Source organism: Pseudopodoces humilis, chromosome 5, assembly GCF_049639895.1.
Source record: "Pseudopodoces humilis isolate 2021_Gansu_Grassland_sample_001 chromosome 5, ASM4963989v1, whole genome shotgun sequence".
NCBI lineage: Eukaryota > Metazoa > Chordata > Aves > Passeriformes > Paridae > Pseudopodoces > Pseudopodoces humilis.
In genome coordinates, this window is record NC_142204.1 from 58,113,232 (window position 1) to 58,133,578 (window position 20,347).

The 20,347-nt window shown below is 41.9% G+C and overlaps 1 protein-coding gene across 1 annotated transcript in view; it reads left to right on the plus strand.

Moving 5' to 3' along the window:
* CELSR1 (cadherin EGF LAG seven-pass G-type receptor 1) overlaps window positions 1-20,347 on the plus strand; it is a 162,539-nt gene that overhangs the window by 55,969 nt on the left and 86,223 nt on the right. Inside the window, exon 2 of the mRNA XM_014248811.2 lies at window positions 10,450-11,088. Within this exon, the coding sequence (XP_014104286.2) occupies window positions 10,450-11,088 (639 nt within the window). The remainder of the gene's footprint in view (window positions 1-10,449; window positions 11,089-20,347) is intronic.

Sequence of the window (20,347 nt, forward strand, 5' to 3'; positions counted from 1 at the left end):
TGGTCAGCTGAAAATCTAGTAAGAAAAATGAAAATTATTCTCTTTGAAACCAAAAATGAAGGAAAATGTGATATTTTATTGAATATTTTCACTCTGGGGATTTTTAATGGAATTAAGCTATTTGAAAGTCTAAATTTTTCAGACTGTGGGAAGTGGGTGTCTTTTTGGTCAGATCCCAGCAGATGGACCATAATGAACCCCGTCTCTTCTCTTGAATTTGATCTACTTCTTATTAAAAAAATCCTAAACATTAATTGAGCTTGAGAGAGGAAGGGAGAAAAGGTAGAGTTATAAATGTCTCTGAAACCTTTTCTTTTGGACGTGTGTGCTGCAGGTGGGACATCCATGCCCTGTCATTTCTCCATCAAAACATTTGAGATCTGAAGCAACCTGAGAGTGTTACCTTGTTTATGTGGGTCCCTCATGTTTGAGTCTGAGTCCCTCATGTTTGAGTCTGAGTCTCCTGGGGCAGAAGGAGTGGCTGAACCAACTTCTCCTGTGCCCGGTGCATTGCCTGGTGTGTGTGGAACAGCATAATGTAGCCATTATTGCTCACCCTGTTCCAGAGAGATAGCCCTCTGTTTTTAACTTGTATTAATTTGCAAATGCCTTAGGATGACAGAAACCACAGAAAACCAAAAAGAAGTGTCCATGTGCCTAAGAACCCTCTCATTTCCCCAAGCTGGACCTCCATAGTGCACAGCCAGCAACTTGTTGAGCTACCACAGCTGAATTTTTCTTATGTTTTTTCTGTTTCAGAGAGCTGGGCAAGTCTGCATCACCCCATATTTCAGTTGATACATAACTGTTTTGAAAGCTTGTCTGAAAACAGAAATTACATCAGAAAAACATAACTGTTGTCTTTCTTTAGTTGTTCCCTTCTCTTTTTCCACTCAAGATAGCAAACCTGAACCCCATCCAGCAGGAAGTGTCCCCATGATTTTACTGTGGGTCACAGCAATAAGCAGAGCATATCTCCAGGCAAAAGCAACATAGGAATATGGAGACATTTAGAAAAATAAACCTGATGGGTTTAATTTTGCTGATTCTGTTTTGAAAGGGTATCTTTGAGGTTACTAATATGCAGTATGGGTGCAAACAGTGAGGCAGAGAAGCAATTTCCTTATCAATGCTCCCAGTTTTGAAACTACCAGGCCCCCACTTCACCTCACCCTTGCCATCCTCAAAACAGGCTTCATCCATTTCTGCTTTGAAACTGCAAAGAGAGAGATTTGAATAGAGCTCTGGCTTGCTTGGGGAATTTCTTGCTTTAATCAGACAGTGAGTAAAAATGTTGGCAGGGGATGTGTAGCTGTGAGAAGGGAGGATTTTATGGCGACGCGTGGGTTGTCCCCGCAGCAGCACAGCCAGGCACCCCACACAGGGGCTGTCCCTTTTGAAGTGGGGTAAGTCATGTAAAAGCATCATGGGGTAAACATGCTGCTCTTATGTCCTCTGCACAAAATGCATCATTTACTTGAAGACCATGGCCTGAATGGAGATTTAACACTGGAGCATCCCATGACTGCAGTTGTTTGTCCAGTGCTTTAATGGATTTTTGCTTCCTGTACACCACTGGTTACAGCTGTGGAGGTGGAGGCTCAGGAGAAGCCCTTTGGCTGTGGGGTGAGTGGACAACAGTGCTCACTGTCCTTGGGCTTCCTACACCACAATGCTGGCTGGCATCTCTGCCTGCCCAGCAGGGCCCCACACGAGCCACTGTGGCCACCACTGCGGCCACCACTGTGAGATGAGGCTGCAAGCCATGCTTGAGTCTGCTGGGAAACTATCTTTTGGCTAACAGCATTTAGTTGTGCATTTAATTAGAATTAAAATGTGAATCATATTAAACCCCTCTCCCTTTAAAGTTCAGAGAAAATTATTGCAGTAATTAGGCAATAGTTTTGATTATATATGAAACAAGATCAAGCTTTATGGGAAGTGCTGGAGCCCCCAGCAAGTCAGTCTATGAATTTATCTGGTGTAGCGATCTGGAGTGGAGTTTTTCAGCTGAACAGGTCAGATGAGTGCTGTAAGATGCAGTTTCCATGGACATTAGCATTAAATGGAAATCCTTGTCTTCAGTGCAAGTCTGGAACCTGCATTGTGTCTGGCAGCTGGCTGTGGAGAAGCAGCAGGGTGGGCTGTGCACCCCACCAGGGGCTGGCAGACCCAGAGCAGGGCAGGTTCTGGGCTGTGCACCCCACCAGGGGCTGGCAGACCCAGAGCAGGGCAGGTTCTGGGCTGTGCACCCCACCAGGGGCTGGCAGACCCAGAGCAGGGCAGGATGTGCAGGTGGAGAGCCAGCCCCACCGCTGAGCACAGCTGGGCAGGGGAGTCTGGCCAGTCCTTGGTAACAAGGAAAACCAGCTGAGGTACACAGAGGTGTGCAGAGCCCTGAAGGAAAATTGCTTTGCATTTTAGCTAGAAGGAAAATCTCCTCTCTAGTTAAATAGTCTGTAAGGAGCTGTTTGTTAGCATGCTCATGCTATCTTCCCACATATCGTACTTCCTTCTAAGTATTCCAAATCCCTTCTACTTGTGCTTTCTGCTCAGGACATGGACTTGTTTCCTTGTTCAACCTGTTGCTCCTGCATCCCTGTCAGCATCCCCTGCCTGCATCTCATCCCCTACAGAAGCTATAGCTTGTGAGCACCAGGTACCTGAAGAGCAAGAAGTGATTCTGTGGGAGGGTGTTCAAGGAAATTAGGTTGTATCTTCAGCCTTGCTGCAGTTAGAATTCAAGAGTGCTTATTCCTGCCAGCATATCCAACTTGCTTCACCTCCTACCCTCCGGAAATGTTCCCCCAGACTAGTGTTATCAACCCAATTAACATTTCAAAATTCCCAGCTTGCAGGTGCTGGTTTCAGAACAACAATCTTGTACAACGTTGAGCAATCCAGTTGGCATAAATTTGTTCTTAATTCCCTGTTCAAGATACAGACTGAAATATGCTCTTTTTCTTTTCAGTATTGTGTACAAAGTAAATAATCCTGAACAGCACAGGCTACATTAAAGATAATGATGCCAAAATTGGTTTGTTTTTTTCTCTTAAGCACACTGGGAATTCACAGTTGCTTTATGCACAATTTATCCTCCCACAGTTTGGGTATTTTTATCTGTTTGATTTAGTTGGTACAGCTATGGCTGCTGCCAAAGGAACTGTGGGGTGAGAGCCCCAAGTTCCACTGCCCACTTTCCCCTGGTGTCCCAGATATTCATCTTCTTTGCAAAAAAGAAATACATTAAGGTTTGACTTGAAATTAAGAGTGTCTGCAGCTTGTGAGCAGAAGAGGTGGCTTTGCCTGGAAGTGTCTGAACACACTTGCTGGGATCTGTTGCTTGCAATGACGCTGACACCATTTCACAAGTAGGGATGTGGCTGATGCTGCCGTGGGCAGTGCCAGTGACAAGGCACAGCCTGGTATGGCTGTGGCCTGGGTGCATACCCCATGGCCTGGACAGACACCTGGGGTGCTCTGAGTTGCCACAGTGGCAGCAGCAAAGTCCTGGAGGTAATGTGGTTAATGCTGGTTTGAGGAGAGCTGGTCACTGGCACAATCACTCTGCAAGTGTGGACTATTGTTTGGCTTCCATCAGTCTATCAGTCTGCCAGTTAATCCCAGATACTTTCTTTTCCCCTAAAGACATGTCTTACCCAGGACTTTGCCCTTCCTTGCAGCTCAGTCAGGACTGGGTATGCCAAGGTACCTGAATACACCATGTACCTCAGCTGCCTCCTTTTTTACCTCACCCTGTAATCTAAAATACCCCTGTAACACCAGGTAACACGTCTTCATTTTCCCTTTTCCTGTGAGTGCTCCAAACCTTCTTTCCTCCAAATGATGCTGGGCAGCGTTGGCCAATGTTTTCAGAACAGAGCATCTGCTAAGGGGTGACTGCAGCTGCTCATCCTTCCTGGAAGTTGAGAGATGTTGAGGTACAGATTCAGACACCTGATTTTAGGAAAACACCACCTTTATGACTCAGGAGGTGCAGCCCATGTGGCATGTTTCTAGTGTCCACATGCTTGCCATGCTCATCCCTCATGTTTTGCTTTCTGCTCTTGACATCCTGATTTTTCAGCCCCGAGCCATTTCCTGGGCAAACTGTTCTTGTGTGGGGCTGCAGGGTTGGGAGTGAAGCTCTGTGTGAGTGCATTGGCAGTGACTCTGGGGATTAGGCTCTAGGCCAAATTTTGGCAGGGAATGAAGCCCACTGAAGTCAGTGGGAATCTTCCTGTTGGTGTAATGGGCTTGGGAGCAGACCTGGACTTTGACATTATTCAGAGCAGTGGTTCCAACATGAATCTTTGGCATTGTGTAATAGATAGTTATTTTTATATATTGTTTCCAAAGCCCACAGCTTGTGTTGGCAGTCAGTGTTCCTAAACGCAGGGAGCTGACTAGCAGCCTGAAACAAAGGGACAAAATCAATAACATAAGCTTCATGTGGCCAAGGACGGTCATCTCCATGTAGCTGCATCCAACTTGATGTAATGATAGAATTGCTCATCAGCAGTGTTTCTAATTCCAAGAAAAGGGAGGCTTTGACAGGATTCATTAGTGCCTGTCTAAGAAATAGTAGGATATTATACACAGTATGTTTTTACAAAGCAAGTGGTGGAGTGTATTTTTCATGGATGTTATTTTTCTGTTACTGTACCATTTAAGATCACTTTTCTCTAGCACAACAGGCTTTTGCACTTCGAGCTGTTCCTGCTACAGAACAGCCTCTTTAGGGACACAGAGAGGATATTTGCCACTGGACATTGCTCTTGTCTTTTGGAAAGTTATGACCAAAACCATCCCCTGCTTCCTTTTCCAGGGTGCCCTGAGGGGATGCTGAAACTGGGGTCATACACACTTTCTATCCTGAAACACTTCCTCAGTGAGGTTGCTTGCTAACTGGGAAAACACTGAGATGGGGTATCTGTAAAGTCACAATTATGTCCATTTTCCTTTCTGGTCATTTTTTCCTGGTGTTTCAGCAAGGAATCTTACTTAGGTTTTCACCTGCCATTTTCTGTACAGGTTATTTTCTTTCAGGGTATTTTCTTGGCTTTATAAGCTCCTGAACTTTTCTGTAACATAGAAGATATTTTAAGCAGTTTATCTTTTGGGTGTTCATTGGCTTCTTATTTCTACTTGTGGAAATGAAGCTTTGTAGTGCCTACAGCAATGGTTTGGAAGGGACAATATTAGCACACTGATATTTTATGCATTTTAAATCTGCTTCCATGGTGGTAGAAGCACAATGAAAGGAAAGGAGTCAGCCCTGCAATGCTGATTCTCTGAGGCAAACCAAAGCTCAGCGCAGGACTGTGCACTCTGTCTCACTTTTATTGACATCTGCTGATTTTTTACTGCTGTTTGCTCAGCAGGAAGTGTGGTTTGGGTGCCAGCCCTGCTCAGACAGCCATGCATTGCCTGCAGTATTCATTCCTGTGACCTGGTGCTACTGATGTGCTACTGCCACCCAAGCATGGCATCTTCATCAGTAATTCCAGGTTTAGTGCTGGACTGAGTATGTATTAACTCCCATATGTAAAGACATGGCTGGAAGCAATGGGGATGCAGCTTTGATGATTCCAAGGCCTTTTACCAAGCAGTGGCTGCTACCCATGGCCATGGTGCTTCTTATGATTTGGGAGGGACAAGAGGTTATTTGAACCTGTGGATTGCTAGGCAAGCATTTTGCATGGCTGTTGTAAAGACTGACATCTGCTATTTCCAGATGTGTTATAAAGCAAAATTAGAATGGTTTTAGGTTGGTATATCTGTGAAAGAAAGCTCTGATGCTAAAGTATTTATATAAAGTATGCAGCTTTCAAAATTGGTACTAAGACCTTTGTATGTAATAAGCTGAATGTATATAAAAAAAGTGTTAATTGTTTTATTTCTGCAAACTTAAAAAAAATTTTAAGAAACAAAAGAACCTTTCTGGCTAGGTGCTGCCATTGCCAAATATGCATTTCAGTTAAACTTTGCTGTGTTTACATTTCTAGATAATAAAATTCTTTGGTTTATGGACTGCCAGAAGATAGAAAGCTGAGATTAAAGTATCAGATTTGATAAGGTTTGTTGTAAAGTTAATAATGAAACAATACTATTTAGTCAATTTTCTAGTTATTAATGTACTTTAGAGCGCATCAAGCTTTCATCAGCTTTTCTTGTCTTCTCTTTACTTTGTAATGCATCAGGACATGTGTTTGTTATTAGACCTTTTCATTAATTTGATGAAGGATGAAGGTGACTTAATTCTACTTTTGCATCTTCTCTTCAGCAATGAAAATGACTCAAAAGATAGCAGTCTTCTTTTTCCACCTTCTAGAGAGCACTTCTGTGGAAATTATACATAGAATAATATTGCCAGAATAAAAATTCAGTGTGCAGGGACCACATTTGTAACAAACACATTTTTGGTGTTGCCACCAGGCTGTTTAGAATTCCCTTTGTTTTTTCACAGGTCTGTGAGACATTAAGAGTCTTATTTTAATCTTTCCACCTCGTTTTTGATAAACTTGGCTGCAACAACTCTTAAAAGAACTTTTTATGATTTCCTAAGGACATTTGTGTTGCTTTTGTTACCTCAGTGTCCCACCATTTCATCATCTGTACCCTCTACTTCAGGGTGCCCATGTTAAGTGCTATTATCCCTATTTTATGGAAGAGAAACTCAAGGACAAAGTGACAAAAGCCATTGGTACAGGGATTTAGGAGCCAAACCAACAAAAGGACTGCTTGAATCTTTTTTTTTTCCCCTTTGGTCTGTCTTGTGTTTCCCTTTCCTCAGGCTATCCGGGTGGCTTGGGCTGCTAAGATCCAGGCTGTCTGCTCAAATCACTCTTAGCAGGATGCCTGCACATCCTGTCTGCCAGAATGATCTGAGGGTGTAGAGCTCCTTCAGGAAGGCTCCTGCATCCAGCTGGTTTGCTGAAGCCCCTACATGGTGGCTGTGAGAAGTGGTGACAGCTTAGCATGGGGAATGTGTGTGTACTCATCTGTTCCAAGATCTGCTCCAAAGAGTAAAGCGTAGCCAGAATTTTCCCGTGTAGCAACTTGAGGGTTGTTTCACACCCCTGACTGAAACCATCTTGCACCTGCCATAACATGATAGGGACTTCTTATGGCTGTATCATAAGACCTTTGGAAACTCGGATGGTTTGATCTTTTTCAGCAGATTGGGCAGCTGCATATGTTGGGCATCTCAAACACTGAAGGCCACCAAGTATTGCCACTCCACAAAATAGTACTTCCTAATGATAATTCTCTGGCATTTTTGGCCGAAATAATTTTAAACATTCATGGAGTATTTCAATTGTAAGTCTCAAAACACATGCATTACTGGGTATTTAGGGCTTAAGTCATTTCCCAAAAAAAGACAAATTCCACTTTCTTTATTGCGCTTGTTCCCAACCTCAAAGCGAATGTTGTCTGTTGAAAGTAGAATAGATACTAATTTGGTCTCATAAAACCACAGATTGTTTCAACTTTCCTTGAGTTTCTGAATGAATAGATGAGCAGATCCTGTGATGCTGCTCTCAGCCTAACTGGTGATATGAAAGAGGCGCTTGTCCAGCCAGCTCTATAGCCGTGCCATTCTTTTGTTGCCTATAGTACACATGCTCTGCTCCTTTTTTACTCTCTTTTTATTTTAATGCTCTGCAAAAGGGTTGCACAAAGCTGAGTTGGCTTTTAAAACACAGCTTCATTTTGCAGCTATATGTCTGTGCCCAGTTTTCTTTTGTGCTGCCCATGGAACAAGGAGGCTGTGTGGTATCTGACACCAGGCTTTTCCCAGTGATTTATTAACTGTGTCAGAATAGCTGTTGTGAATGCTGGGAAGCTCTTGCATGTTGTGACAGTTGATATTGATTATGACAGTTTGTAGACTCTACTGCATTGTCAGACAGTGGATCGTATTTTGTCTTCTTACTATACATACCATGGGCTATAGATCATAGTGTTGTCTTAAAAAAGGGACCCATTGTCCAGCATTCTGGCTGGAATGAGAGAATTCCTGTAGCATGTTGTGCAACAAATAGCAAAATAGTTCAGGCACTCTATGGGACAAATAGGCAAATGTCAATTGCTTTAGGAAAAAAAATAGTGAGTAGTTGGTTCTGGCCTTTCAGGGGAATGAGCTATGCAAATGATAGACATGGGTAAACTAGTCTGAGGATGTCATTTATAAAAATGGTATCCTGTATTGTCTGTTGGCCAGAAATCCACAGACCCTGTAGGAGGAGTTTGCAATGAGGATTTTGGCTACCAAACATTTGTAAAGATTGCTTTTGGTCTTGAGGGAATCCAAGACTACACATTTCTGGAATGAGTCTGAGGGATAGAAGATAAAGATCTTTGCAAATGTGGGAGAAAATGAAAGCTGGTATGTGAGCTTCTGTAATGGGTACATAGAATCATAGAATCATTTACTTTGGAAAAGACCTTTAAGATCATTGAGTCCAACATATAACCCAGTCTTGCCAAGCCCACCATTGCACCATGTCCCTAAGGGCCACATCTACACATCTTTTAAACACCTCCAGGAATGGTGACTCCACCACTTCCCTGGGCTGCCTGTTCCAATGCCTGAGCACCCTTTTGGTGGAGAAATTCTTCCTCATACTCAATCTGAGCCTCCCCTAGAGCAACCTGGGACCATTTCCTCGTCTTGTCACTTGTTACCTGGGAGAAGTGAAACAGATCACTCCAGACAATGACCCCTCCTGACTGATTGGTTTTAGCAGACAGTAGTTAAAGTAGCACGAAGAAGAAGAGATTTTTCAATTTGCGTAAAAGCTGCTTCAGTGGGGAAAAAGTCAACAGCTGAGCTTTTACAAACAACCAGACAGGAGGAGGGAGTCAAGAGCCATTTTGTTAGTTATGCTGCTGTGATTTACTATATTGCTGCTATAAAACTGGAGGAAAAATCTTCCAGCAATACATTTCTTTTTAAAACAAAACCACACTTGAGATGAAGTGGTGACAGTGAGTAGGAAAGAAATCATTCTGATTTTTTCTGTTCTATTTCTCTGTGACCATAATAGGTCATAAAATTACACTTTGAGATAACAAACCTTAGCAAAATGACATTTAGCAGTCTATGCTGTTAGAATTTTTGTCTCACACTGATGGATTTAAATGCAGCTCCTGATGCAATTTTACATTGATGTGATTCAAAATCCATTTCTGCACGTGCCTTGTGGTTTATTTGAAGTCAGGCTTAATAGAACGTTACTTGTGTAATCATTACCAGTGGGACACTTCAGACCAAGGCTGTGACACTGAGCTGTGGCCTAAGGAAACTGTGCTCAGTTCTTAACCCCCACTCAAACGAATTCATCTCTCTCATGAGATGAGCTCATGCCCATTTAAGGTTGTATGTTTACACTGTGACATCTTTCAGAAGGAACATTTCCTATTGGAAGCCACTCTTGATCTCATCTAGGATTTCTAGATGCTGCTCTAATGCTAACCATATTTTCTGTAATGCAATCTGTATTTTAATGAGTCCCTAATGTTAGCAAGGAGACAGATTTAAAGTAAGTGATTTGATTTCAGTGATGATGTAACTTCCCATTCCACACTTGCATTGAAGTTAGATTAAATTTAACACTCACTGTGTCATAATTATTTTCCGTAATGACAGAATAATCTAGAGTTTGTACATTCACAGCACTACTCTAAGCCCCAGGTTGTACTGAAATTTTACAGTGGCATCTCTCAGTCCAGTGTCAGGTATTAGTGCTATATATTTATAATTATGTGTTTTATTGCAAAACAGCCGCAGCAGTATCAGAAATACCTTAAAGAAAGAATAAAATGGAAGAGTTTTTAAATGTCTGCTTTTCACTACAGGCATATTTAAATTTTTTTCTCATATTCATAAAATACTTTTAAGAAGTTACATATGAGAAATGAAGAAGTTCTGGCATTCAGATTTGAAGATGTGCTTCCTTAAATGACTTATATCTGAAGCTCTGGTCACAATTCTCTGTCTGTGCAGAGTTCTGTCTTCTTAAGCCTGAGACCATACCCAAAGAAGATAATTTTGGTATTGTGCTGTGAAAAGCAGCAGCTTCCCAGCACCAATTGTAGACTAGCAGTCACTGTCATGAGAGTCCACTTCCTCTTGGTTTCCCTTGGCCATCATAGGGCCTTCAGACTGTTTCCATGCTAACCCTTGCTAGTTATTTGTCTGGGATCTTCTGGCCTCTTTGAGATGGCTTGGGTCCTTTGAATTACAATTCTTAAGAAATTTTATTTTGTTTTCCTGAGAAAAGGCAATAGTAATAACTGCAGAAGGCAGGTACATATCCATCTCTCATCCTGGTGCCCTGAACTGTCTGCAAGTCTGTTTCATTTTCAGGAGGCTGTGGGAGCCTCCTTGTTTGCAGGTTGAAGCCTGCTCCCTGACATGTTATTTTTCTCCTTTCCCTTCAGATGGTGTTCACAGTGTCACTGCAGTCTGCACCCTGCGTGTCACCATCATCACGGACGACATGCTCACCAACAGCATCACAGTGCGGCTGGAGAACATGTCCCAGGAGAGGTTCCTTTCTCCCCTCCTGTCCCTGTTTGTGGAGGGGGTGGCAACTGTGCTCTCCACTGCCAAGGACGGCATCTTTGTTTTCAACATCCAGAATGACACGGATGTCAGTTCCAATATCCTGAACGTGACCTTCTCAGCCTTGCTCCCTGGCGGCATTCGCAACAAGTTCTTCCCCTCTGAGGACCTGCAGGAGCAGATCTACCTCAACAGGACACTGCTGACCACAATTTCGACGCAGAGGGTGCTGCCTTTCGACGACAACATCTGCTTGCGTGAGCCCTGTGAGAACTACATGAAGTGTGTCTCTGTCCTGAAGTTTGACAGCTCGGCCCCGTTCATCAGCTCCAACACGGTCCTGTTCCGCCCCATCCACCCCATCAACGGGCTGCGGTGCCGATGCCCCCCGGGCTTCACGGGGGACTACTGTGAGACAGAAATAGACCTGTGCTACTCCAACCCCTGTGGGAGCAATGGGCTCTGTCGAAGCCGAGAGGGGGGCTACACTTGTGAGTGCTACGAGGACTACACCGGTATGTGTTTATCTTATCTTTGACCCATGATTTATATGTTAGACCATCAGCCAGGCCAGCTCTGTGTCAAGCTGAAATTGCTGGCATTCTTAGTCAAAGGAAGAAAAACTCCTGGTGCTGCCTTCTAGTCAGGAGAAGGTTTGTGAGTGTCACTTAGGGTAAGTCCTGTATCTCTGTGCGTGCACGGTGGTAGGAACCATGCCTTGCTCCAGGTCACGCAGGGGGACTGTCAGCTGCTGAAGAGATTTGCACTGTGTGAATTTCTGGTCAAAATGCTTTATGCAAACACATTTCTTCTGTCTGGAATTAAAAAGGTGGGACTCATCCCCTGGTTCATGGGTCTGCATGTAAACCCATTCCGGGCCCCTTTGCATACCAGGGCATAGTGTGGGTGCACAGCCTTGGTAGGAGCTTCTCAGCCCTTGGTCATCAGCCAGCACAGAGCATTAGGATTGTTCTTGTTCCCAAAAAGCTGCAATAATACACACTTAAGGGAAAGACTGTAAGTCAACTCTGGTTTGTAAATGTTCAGATAAAACTCCAGAAGGACGTAGCTGACTCCAGGCCTGTCTCCGCAGCCGGCTGAGGAGCGCACTTTGCCTCATCATGGACTTGACAGCTAATAAAGATCAAAGTGCTGCTTTTCAAATACTCCTGAGAAGTTACGAAAGAATATTAGGTGAATGTTTTCTGGTGCTTCAGTGAAGTCAGTGGGATTATTTATGTATTTGAAATTGCACATGCATTTAAGCATTCTGCACTGACGTGCTGCAAGCTGTAATTTACACTGACAGCTCAGCAATGTCTGCTGTGACCCCCACAAACAAGGGGTGAAGCAGAGGGGGTTGGGTCCCAACACTGCCTCTCACTGCTGAAGTTATAAAAAATTTAAAACGTAAATTATTTAAATTCGGATGTAAAAAAAATCTAGTTGATGTGGATCCAGCCCTCCAGGTGGAAGGGTTTTCTTTCACAGTCTCTGGCTTTTACCTCAGGGCTGTCATCAAAAATGTGACTGTGGAAGAGGCCAGGAATTAGTGAGCAGGGACATGACAGTAAAGGAACTGGGCTTTGCCCAGCATATCGGACAGGAGATGCTCCCTCAGATTTATGCAGGGCTTGGGGCAGCAGGACCTTTCTATGAAGATGGGGACAATTTTTTTGCCTGATGGGAGAAACCCTGAACAGAACTGTGAGATGGCTGGGGTATTTAGTATTTAAGGAGTTACTTTCCTGCCAAACTTCTCCTGAATGACTTCCACACTGAAATGCATTTTAAAGTCCATTATCAATAAGTACACAATACACACAGAACTGGGCATCACAAAAGAGATTTTATGGTCAGTAGATTTCATTAAAAATGTTTGTATACTATTCTACTGTAAATGGGAGTGCTTAGAAGGAGCAAGATTCATTAACCAAAGATATGCATAAAAGTGAATATATCCATGTCTTAGTTTTGGAATGACATGCATTCCATCACATTTTTAGAACATCTTGCTAGAAATCTTCAGAAAAAAAGGCTAAATATACTTTTTAAATGAAAGATAATAAGTTGATATGAATAATTGATGAACATGTTTAATACTTAATGCTGTAGTCAGAATAAACATAGTACGTATTTAGAAGAGAAGCACAATATTATTCATACACAAAGAAAGATTTGATCTGTAAGTTTTCAGTGCATAGTTGTTGAGTTAAAAATTAACCGTCCTGCTGCCAGGATATTAAAGTGGTCAGAAGTCAAGGAGTGAGCACTGCTTATGGCTTTGCTGTCTTTAGGTTTCAGAGTTAGCTACACTTAAATAAAACACTTTCTTCTTTGGAAGGACGGTTTGATCACATTCAGATTGGCCAAGGAAAAACACTTCCAACCATGATAAAGAGGGTTCTGGAATACCTTATCCCAAAAAATTCATACAAACATTGTTCAATATTTCTGTTTCATTACTGGATGAATGCAGTAGAAATTTAGTGTCTGTTCTGTGGTTCATTGAAGTTACTTTGATGCCTTTAGGTTCCACATCGCTGTTTTGTTCATCAAACCCAAACATCATCTACCCACATATGGTGGCCATTAGTTAGTTGATTTTCATCCCCTTTACAGAGCAAGGTTGAAAATGTTATCAACAAGTAATCTATTACCAGAAATATTTAATGAAGATGCATTATTGAATTTTGTCCCAATCTCCTTTAAGTATTGTTATTTTACCTAAGATTTTGATACTTTCTTTAAATATATTCGTATCCATTTGCAAGTTCAGTTTATATCTATTAATCATAATATTGTGTTTTCAGTTTGTATGTGAATTTATTTTTTACAGCAATCCAGATTTTCTATCTGTCTGATAAATAGCATAGGTTGGTTTGAATAGCAGCAGTGTGTGTTGGTTCATGGGATGCAGTTGCCATAAACTGGAATGAGCAGAGAATTGCTAAGTCTGAAGGTTGGAAGATTCTCATATCACTGAAATTTTATCATGGTACTAATTTGGTGCAGTAACATACCAGTATGAGGTATTTACAAATATTTGAATTGTAAAAGATGAAATATGACTGGTAATAGTCTATGAAATGCAGCCTGCTTTGGGAGCTCTTGTGTTTCCATTTCCCAATTAAGAGCCTATATAGAAAAATAATTCTAAGAAAATACTAAGATCTGTCATCTCTCTGGGGGGATAGGCTGCAATTTGATGAGGAATCACAACACAATCATGACCCTGTACTGATTCTATCTGACTGGTCACCTGCTAAAAATATAGTGTTTATTTCCTGTACAAGACAACTATGTCCTATCTTAATAGGATGGAATTTCCCCCCATTTTTCCATCCTGCTTTGAAGGCCTCCATTTGGTTTGATGTAATTGTTAGTCATTTATACATGATGAAAGTTTTTCTGTCTTCAGGAGTCTTCTGTTACAGGCACAAAGGTAAACTGAGCTTCTACAAGGTATTTCTGAAATCTGATTACTGGCTAGGCTGGGGTGATTTGGAATTCACTTCACTTCCTGTGATGTAAGGAAGTGAGTAAGGAAGTACATATATTTTTAATCTTTTTTTTTTTTCAGACTTACAACCTCTTTAACTTCTTTATATACAAATTAATGTAGAGAAGTGAACAATGTACACACTAATAATTGTGCCATTGATGCCAGAGACCTGTGTGCATGACCAAAGGTTAAAGAATATAATTTTAGTTAAGCAAACAAATTTATTGAACACATTATAAAAAGCCTGTATAATTTTTCCAGCTTCATTTCATGTATCTTTGAGTGCTGCAGAAGCAGCTGAGATGAGCTGTAGGCTTAGCACAGGTGGAATTGTCTGTACTCCCCAGGGGACAATCCCCTGAAGAGCAAATGCATCATGTCATCCACACCAGTTTTGGGGCCATGGATGCCACAGCATTTCCTGCATGAGCTGTACTTCCAGCCCCATCCTAGTGCCTCCTACAGAGCACACTGTGGCCATAACTCAGCACCTTTTAGGGTGTGAATTCCCACTGTTCCTGCCCTGCCATGAGTGGGTGCCTCCTCCAGTGCTACTCTTGCTGTCCTTCTGCTCAGCAGCCACCAAGACTGCTCTCCTCTATAGTCAAGTTCCCAAAAAGCAAAATTTAATTGACATGGAACAAAAGCACTCTAATGGAAAAAACCCCCACCAACTCCTGAAATGAAGAAGAGATTTAATGTTCCCACAGTTCTCCTTAGCATTATCACATTTTCTCTGCCTCCTTAGCTATGCAAGGAGCAGTTTGTAGGGGGAAAAGATCATCAGGGAATTCCCCATATCCTTTGCATCTCTCCTTGGATTTCACTTCAGAGAGAGGAGAAATCTTACGTGGTTGTAAATCTTCTAGTAATCAAATACATCAATTAGAGATCTTTAGCATGTTACATTTTCCCCCTCATAGTTTGTATTTGTGATACCATATTAACATGAGGAATCATGACATGTAATGTTCCTGCTATGAATTCAAACTTTGTGTCATGAGAAGGTAATTATAGCTGGTTTCCCAGCATCCTGCTAGAAGTTCCTAATCATATTGCTTAGTAAGTTCTCAATGTTTGATTCTTGCCAAACATAGAACATAAAAGCAAATGTGAGGATATCTTCTGCTTTATCTTTACTTATATCCATTCTTCAGATAGTAATTTCTCAGCTCACTCTGATACCAGATTCTCCTATTTCAGGCCAGAGGGATTTATTAAATGGAATTTCAGCTTTCAGGTAGAGAAATCTGGCAGCCACAGTAGTCATAATGAGTGTTTTATCTTGTGCAAGAAGGTCTGAAATTCCACTCTCAGTTGCACTTCTGCAGCTTGGTGGGATCACAGGTGTGTAACAGCCAAATCCTGTACAGCAAATCTAGCTTTGATTCCTTCCTCACTGCATCTTTAACTCCTTGTTTAGCTTATGAAAGGCTGTGGTTTTGTGACAGCAAGTATGAACAAAGGTTATCCTTACAGGCCTGTGGGGCTTTGACAACACTTTTGAGCAGCTGTGACCAAGTTTTTCTGTAATACAAAACACCAAACAAGAAATTCTGTCATTCACAAACAGTGCCATGAATGTAGGGACATTGTCCTGGCCATGTGACATCTTCATGGGTCATCTCTCTGATACTTCATCCAAATATTGAGGGAACACCATGAAGATACTGAAATGTTTGGTATCTTTCCTGCCTTAACTGTATCTTTTAGTCTAGGTCTTCAGAGTTACACTACTGGATTCCAGGTAGTTTTACATACTAAAGAGAGAAAAACCTAGGCAAGGTCTAATACTCTAAAAAACATATAGTCAATTTTAAGAGTTTAAATACAATAACAGTTATTAGACTGCTGGATGATTTGCCATATTTCCAGAATTTGAACTCTTAATGGGTTTTTATGAAGTTTTTCTGCTGATTTTGGCTTCAGGAAAAATTGAAGAAGAGTGCTGACTAACTTTTATTGTTTCTCAATAATGATTCAATTCATCTCAAGTAGAATACCTGGTTGCCTTACCTTGCAGTTTCTGTATGGCTGTGAAAAAGCTTGTGGAGGGTGATTGCATCCCAGTGAAGGTCTGGACAGTGTTGAAGATTTAGACACTTTTCTGATTTTTTTTTTTTCTTTTTCAGCAGTGCTATGCCATGCCATTATTCTGATGCTTGCAGTGAAACTAGGTCTTCATAACAGCATCACCACTTCCCTTTGATTGCTGTGGACCTGACTCTCTGCAGCTTTTCCACATCTGATGGGAAGATAAATAATTGTTTTCTTGTAAGATCCATCTTTACAATTAATACTCGTTGGCTGATGTTCCAGCACAACCTTTTCCATCCATCTTCAACTTTCTTTGTTTCATCAGCCCTTTTCTGCCTCTGCTGAATAATCAGGCATCTCTTTTGGTGTAGACATGGCAAGCTGTGCCCCCACATTGGCAGCAGTTGAGTACAGCCACATTTCCTTCCAGCCCCTTACAGCTCTTGGGTGGCTGGCAAAGACCCTGTAAGCAGTGTGGTGGATGGTCCAGAAGCAGAGCTTAAATCCTCCAAACACTTATCAGAGCAAGTGTAAAAGCTGGAAAAGGCTATCATTATTGTTGTTTATTATCTTCATCAGTGGCATAGACAAAGGGATTGAGCGCACCCTCTGCAAGTTTCTCAGATGACACCAAGCTGAGTGGTGCAATTGACACCCGAGGGATGGGATGCCATCCAGAGGGACCTGGACAAGCTTGAGAAATGAGCCCATGGGAATCTCATGGGGTTTAAGAAGACCAAGAGCAAGGTCCTGCACGTGGGTTGGAGCACCCCTGGTATCAACACAGTCTGGGGGATGAAGAGATTGAGAGCAGCCCTGTTTGGAAGTACTCAGAGGTGCTGGTAGATGCAAGGCTGGACATGAGCTGGCAATGTGCTCTTACAGTCCAGAAAGCCAATTGTGTCCTGGGCTGCATCAAAAGCAAGTCAAGAGCAGCTGAGGAAGGGCCATTCCTGGGCTGCCCATGGCTGGAAACCTGGGGAGAATCCCTGTGAAGGGCATTTCTTTCCTGAGACAGATTCTCAGCAGAAGTCTGTGCGCCCACTCACCTGGTGTGTTTAACTCTGGGATTTGCTGTGAGTGTTAAAACAGGTTCTTGCTTCTTTTTGTGACAATGTTTGCTGTTCATGCATGCAGGGATGGGCCAGCATGCCACAGCCTTATGGCTGGATCTGGATGATGCTGCACTGGCTGTGGCCCAGATATCACAACTGCACGACTGCTTCCTCCAGAAGATAAGTGAATCAAGAAAAACAGAGTAAAAAATTTCAGTCAAATTCTGAAGTCTATTATTGTCATGTTTCTGTTGATTATATTCCTGTCCATGTCTGTCACCAAGTCACAGGAGATGAATGTTGCAAATCTGGAGTTTATATGAGATTCACAGGACACACTGGCCTACCATTTCTCTAGGTGGGTTTTTATCTGGAGGATATGTCCTTCAGCTAATCTTCAGCCTACGCTCACTTGTCAGGATGCAGAAAGCCTTTGCTAATTGGATTACTGTGGTGTATTTGTTGACAGTTTAGTTCTCAAATTATGTACATGGCCTGCAGCCTTCACAGCAATCTGCTGTGCTTTTTCTTAAACCAGGCAAAGAGTTTTATCGCATTACCCTCATCCTGATGTGCTTAAACTAGCTATGTTTAAAGTTTTTCAGTTTTCTCTGTCATGTCCAAACCCTCTTTGCCTTCACCTCAAGGTGCTGCATGTGGGATGGTCTTTGATTCAAATGACCTGCTGCAAGTGCTGGGGGTTCAGATGCCTCATCTGCAGCCTTGTGTCTTATCTTCCTCGCCCATGGAAATATTTGCACTGATCAAAGTCTTTTGCTGTAATGTGGAAACCTAGCTACAGACTTAATGTTGTATTTGTTCTTTTTAATTAGTTTTACAGTTATTTGACAGGACTCATGTTCTTCCTGGGTGCTCCTGCATTGGAGGCACAATGGGTGCTTTGTAGAAGCAAGTAGCAGATCACACACCAATGTAATCACTTAGCTCTGGCTTCAGGAGCTACCTTAGCAATTAATCTCCAATATACTTATGAATTCAGCTCTTCCAAACAGTTCAGTGTCTAGAAAATCCTCCTTACTGATTATGGCTTATCTTCTTTTGCTTCTCCATAGGACAGCTGTGGGGCTGGATTCTTCTTCCCTTCATTTAGCCACTCCCCTCATTTGTCAGCTGAAGAGTCTATCACTGATCATTTAACATTTTCTCCACAGATTTTGATAACAATAACAACAACAAAAAAGTAGCATGTAGTTAAAATTCAGTAATCAGATAACTTGGGCAGTAACCTGTTTCAGAATGGTTCCATGCTCACAGTTACATTTTTACACTTGCTGGCTCTTGATGCCCTTGGTGTCTGTGTGGAATACGGAGCGAAGGCAGGTTTTTGGCTGTGAGCTGTACAGTACAAAGTCAAGCCTTGCAGACAGGAGAGGCCTGCAAACACAGACTGTGGTGGGACAGGGTTGCAGCTGTGGGACCAGTGCTGACCCAGCTCTTCTGCAATGCAGGTGTTTAGTATCTAGCCCTGATGGCCAGGTGTAACCTCAAGATATTTGGGGTTGGAAGGGACCTCTGAAGATCAGCTAGTCCAACCCCCCTACCATACCCCCTACCCAGCATTGGTTTCAGTCTCTTTTTTAAGTCAAATTTCATGAAATGCCAGTTGTGAAAATAACACATTTGACCCTGACACCGTGCCCAGCTGAGCTCCTGTTTGCTGTCAGGCAGCTGGCTTTGTGGGAGCAAGGCAAGCTGCTGACCTGCCATGGGTACCTGCCTGCCGTGGGCAGCTGGAAAGGAAATGTGCTACGAGTATGGATCGCTGGTGTCCAATGGCAGAGACACACAGTGAGCACCTCAGGTTTCTACTGGCATCCTGGTTAACAACAGACTGGTCTAAACTTAGGATTCCCTTTATTCTAGCAGCACATGTGAAATCTCATTTATTGCATTTCATTGTGTATGATATTGCTCTGTCAATTTTGAGCAGTTTTTTGAATTATTTTCTGGTTTTGTGTTGATGGTATTTCTGTTACCACACCTAAATGGGAGTCACAATTCTCCCAGGCTTTTTGAAAATCATTGTTATAGAGCGCTTTCTTATCATCATTGGTAAAACTAAAATAAAAAAAGTGGGAAGTGAAGTGTAATTAATCAAAGTGGAGGTATTTGATATTATAATTTTATAGGTACATGTAAAACCCCTCCTCATTGATGTAGCTAAAGTCCCACACACTGTCATAATTGTGAACATATATAGGCATTGCAGATCATTGGTCTGACAGAAATTACACACATGGAGGCTTGTTTGCATTAAAATATTTTAATTAGCAGTTTATTAAGCAACAGCAAATTTCTCTGTGACCATAGTTTACAATTGTGTTTTTATTAATTTAGCCAAGTTGAACCTTGTATAATGTAATTTAGGGGGGTTTCTTCCCATTGTTTAATTTCAAAAAGGTTAACTGGATAAAATTTTAAGCACAAGTGGATTCTCATTACCCAAACGCACACTTGCAAAATGTCAAAACAACCCATATGTCAGACTATCCCTTAAGTGGTGGTGTTATTTTCTCACTGAAAACAAATCAGATAAGAAAAAAGGAGGAAAAAAAGGAAGAGAAAAACCCAAAAACTTGCCTATAAGTTATTTCTGCAGATGATAAAATTATAATGAGATATTATTTTTTTCCAATATACCTTATGTTCTGAAAATTCCCTCAACAGTGTTCACAGCAGATCAGAGGTAAAGACAAAAAAAAAATTCCAGGACATCTGAAATTAAATATTCTAGATCTTCCAAAACAAAACAGAGGTTTAGCTTCCAAGGATCAAGGTAATGGGGCTACTTTTCTCCTGTCTGCAAATAAAAAACTGGGAAACAAAACCAGGAAGCAGGAAGACTGAATTATGAAATACATCTTGGACTTCTGTGTATATATTTATAATTCCCAAATTAGACATTTCTGTTTCCATCATTGGATAAACAATGGGAAAGAGGCAGGAAGGATGGTTGTGTGCAGAGATGAGGGTATCAGGATGATAGCCTGTTAAGGAAAAAAAAAAGCATGAAATAGTTTCTTGTGTCTCTGTTCTTTGTGTTATGACGATTGAAAGTTTCGACAGTTGAGCACCAGACTGAGGCACTTGGCCTTGAACATCAAGATAATTACAGTTGTGCAGAGCGTGGTGGGAACCACAACTTCATTGTTGTTG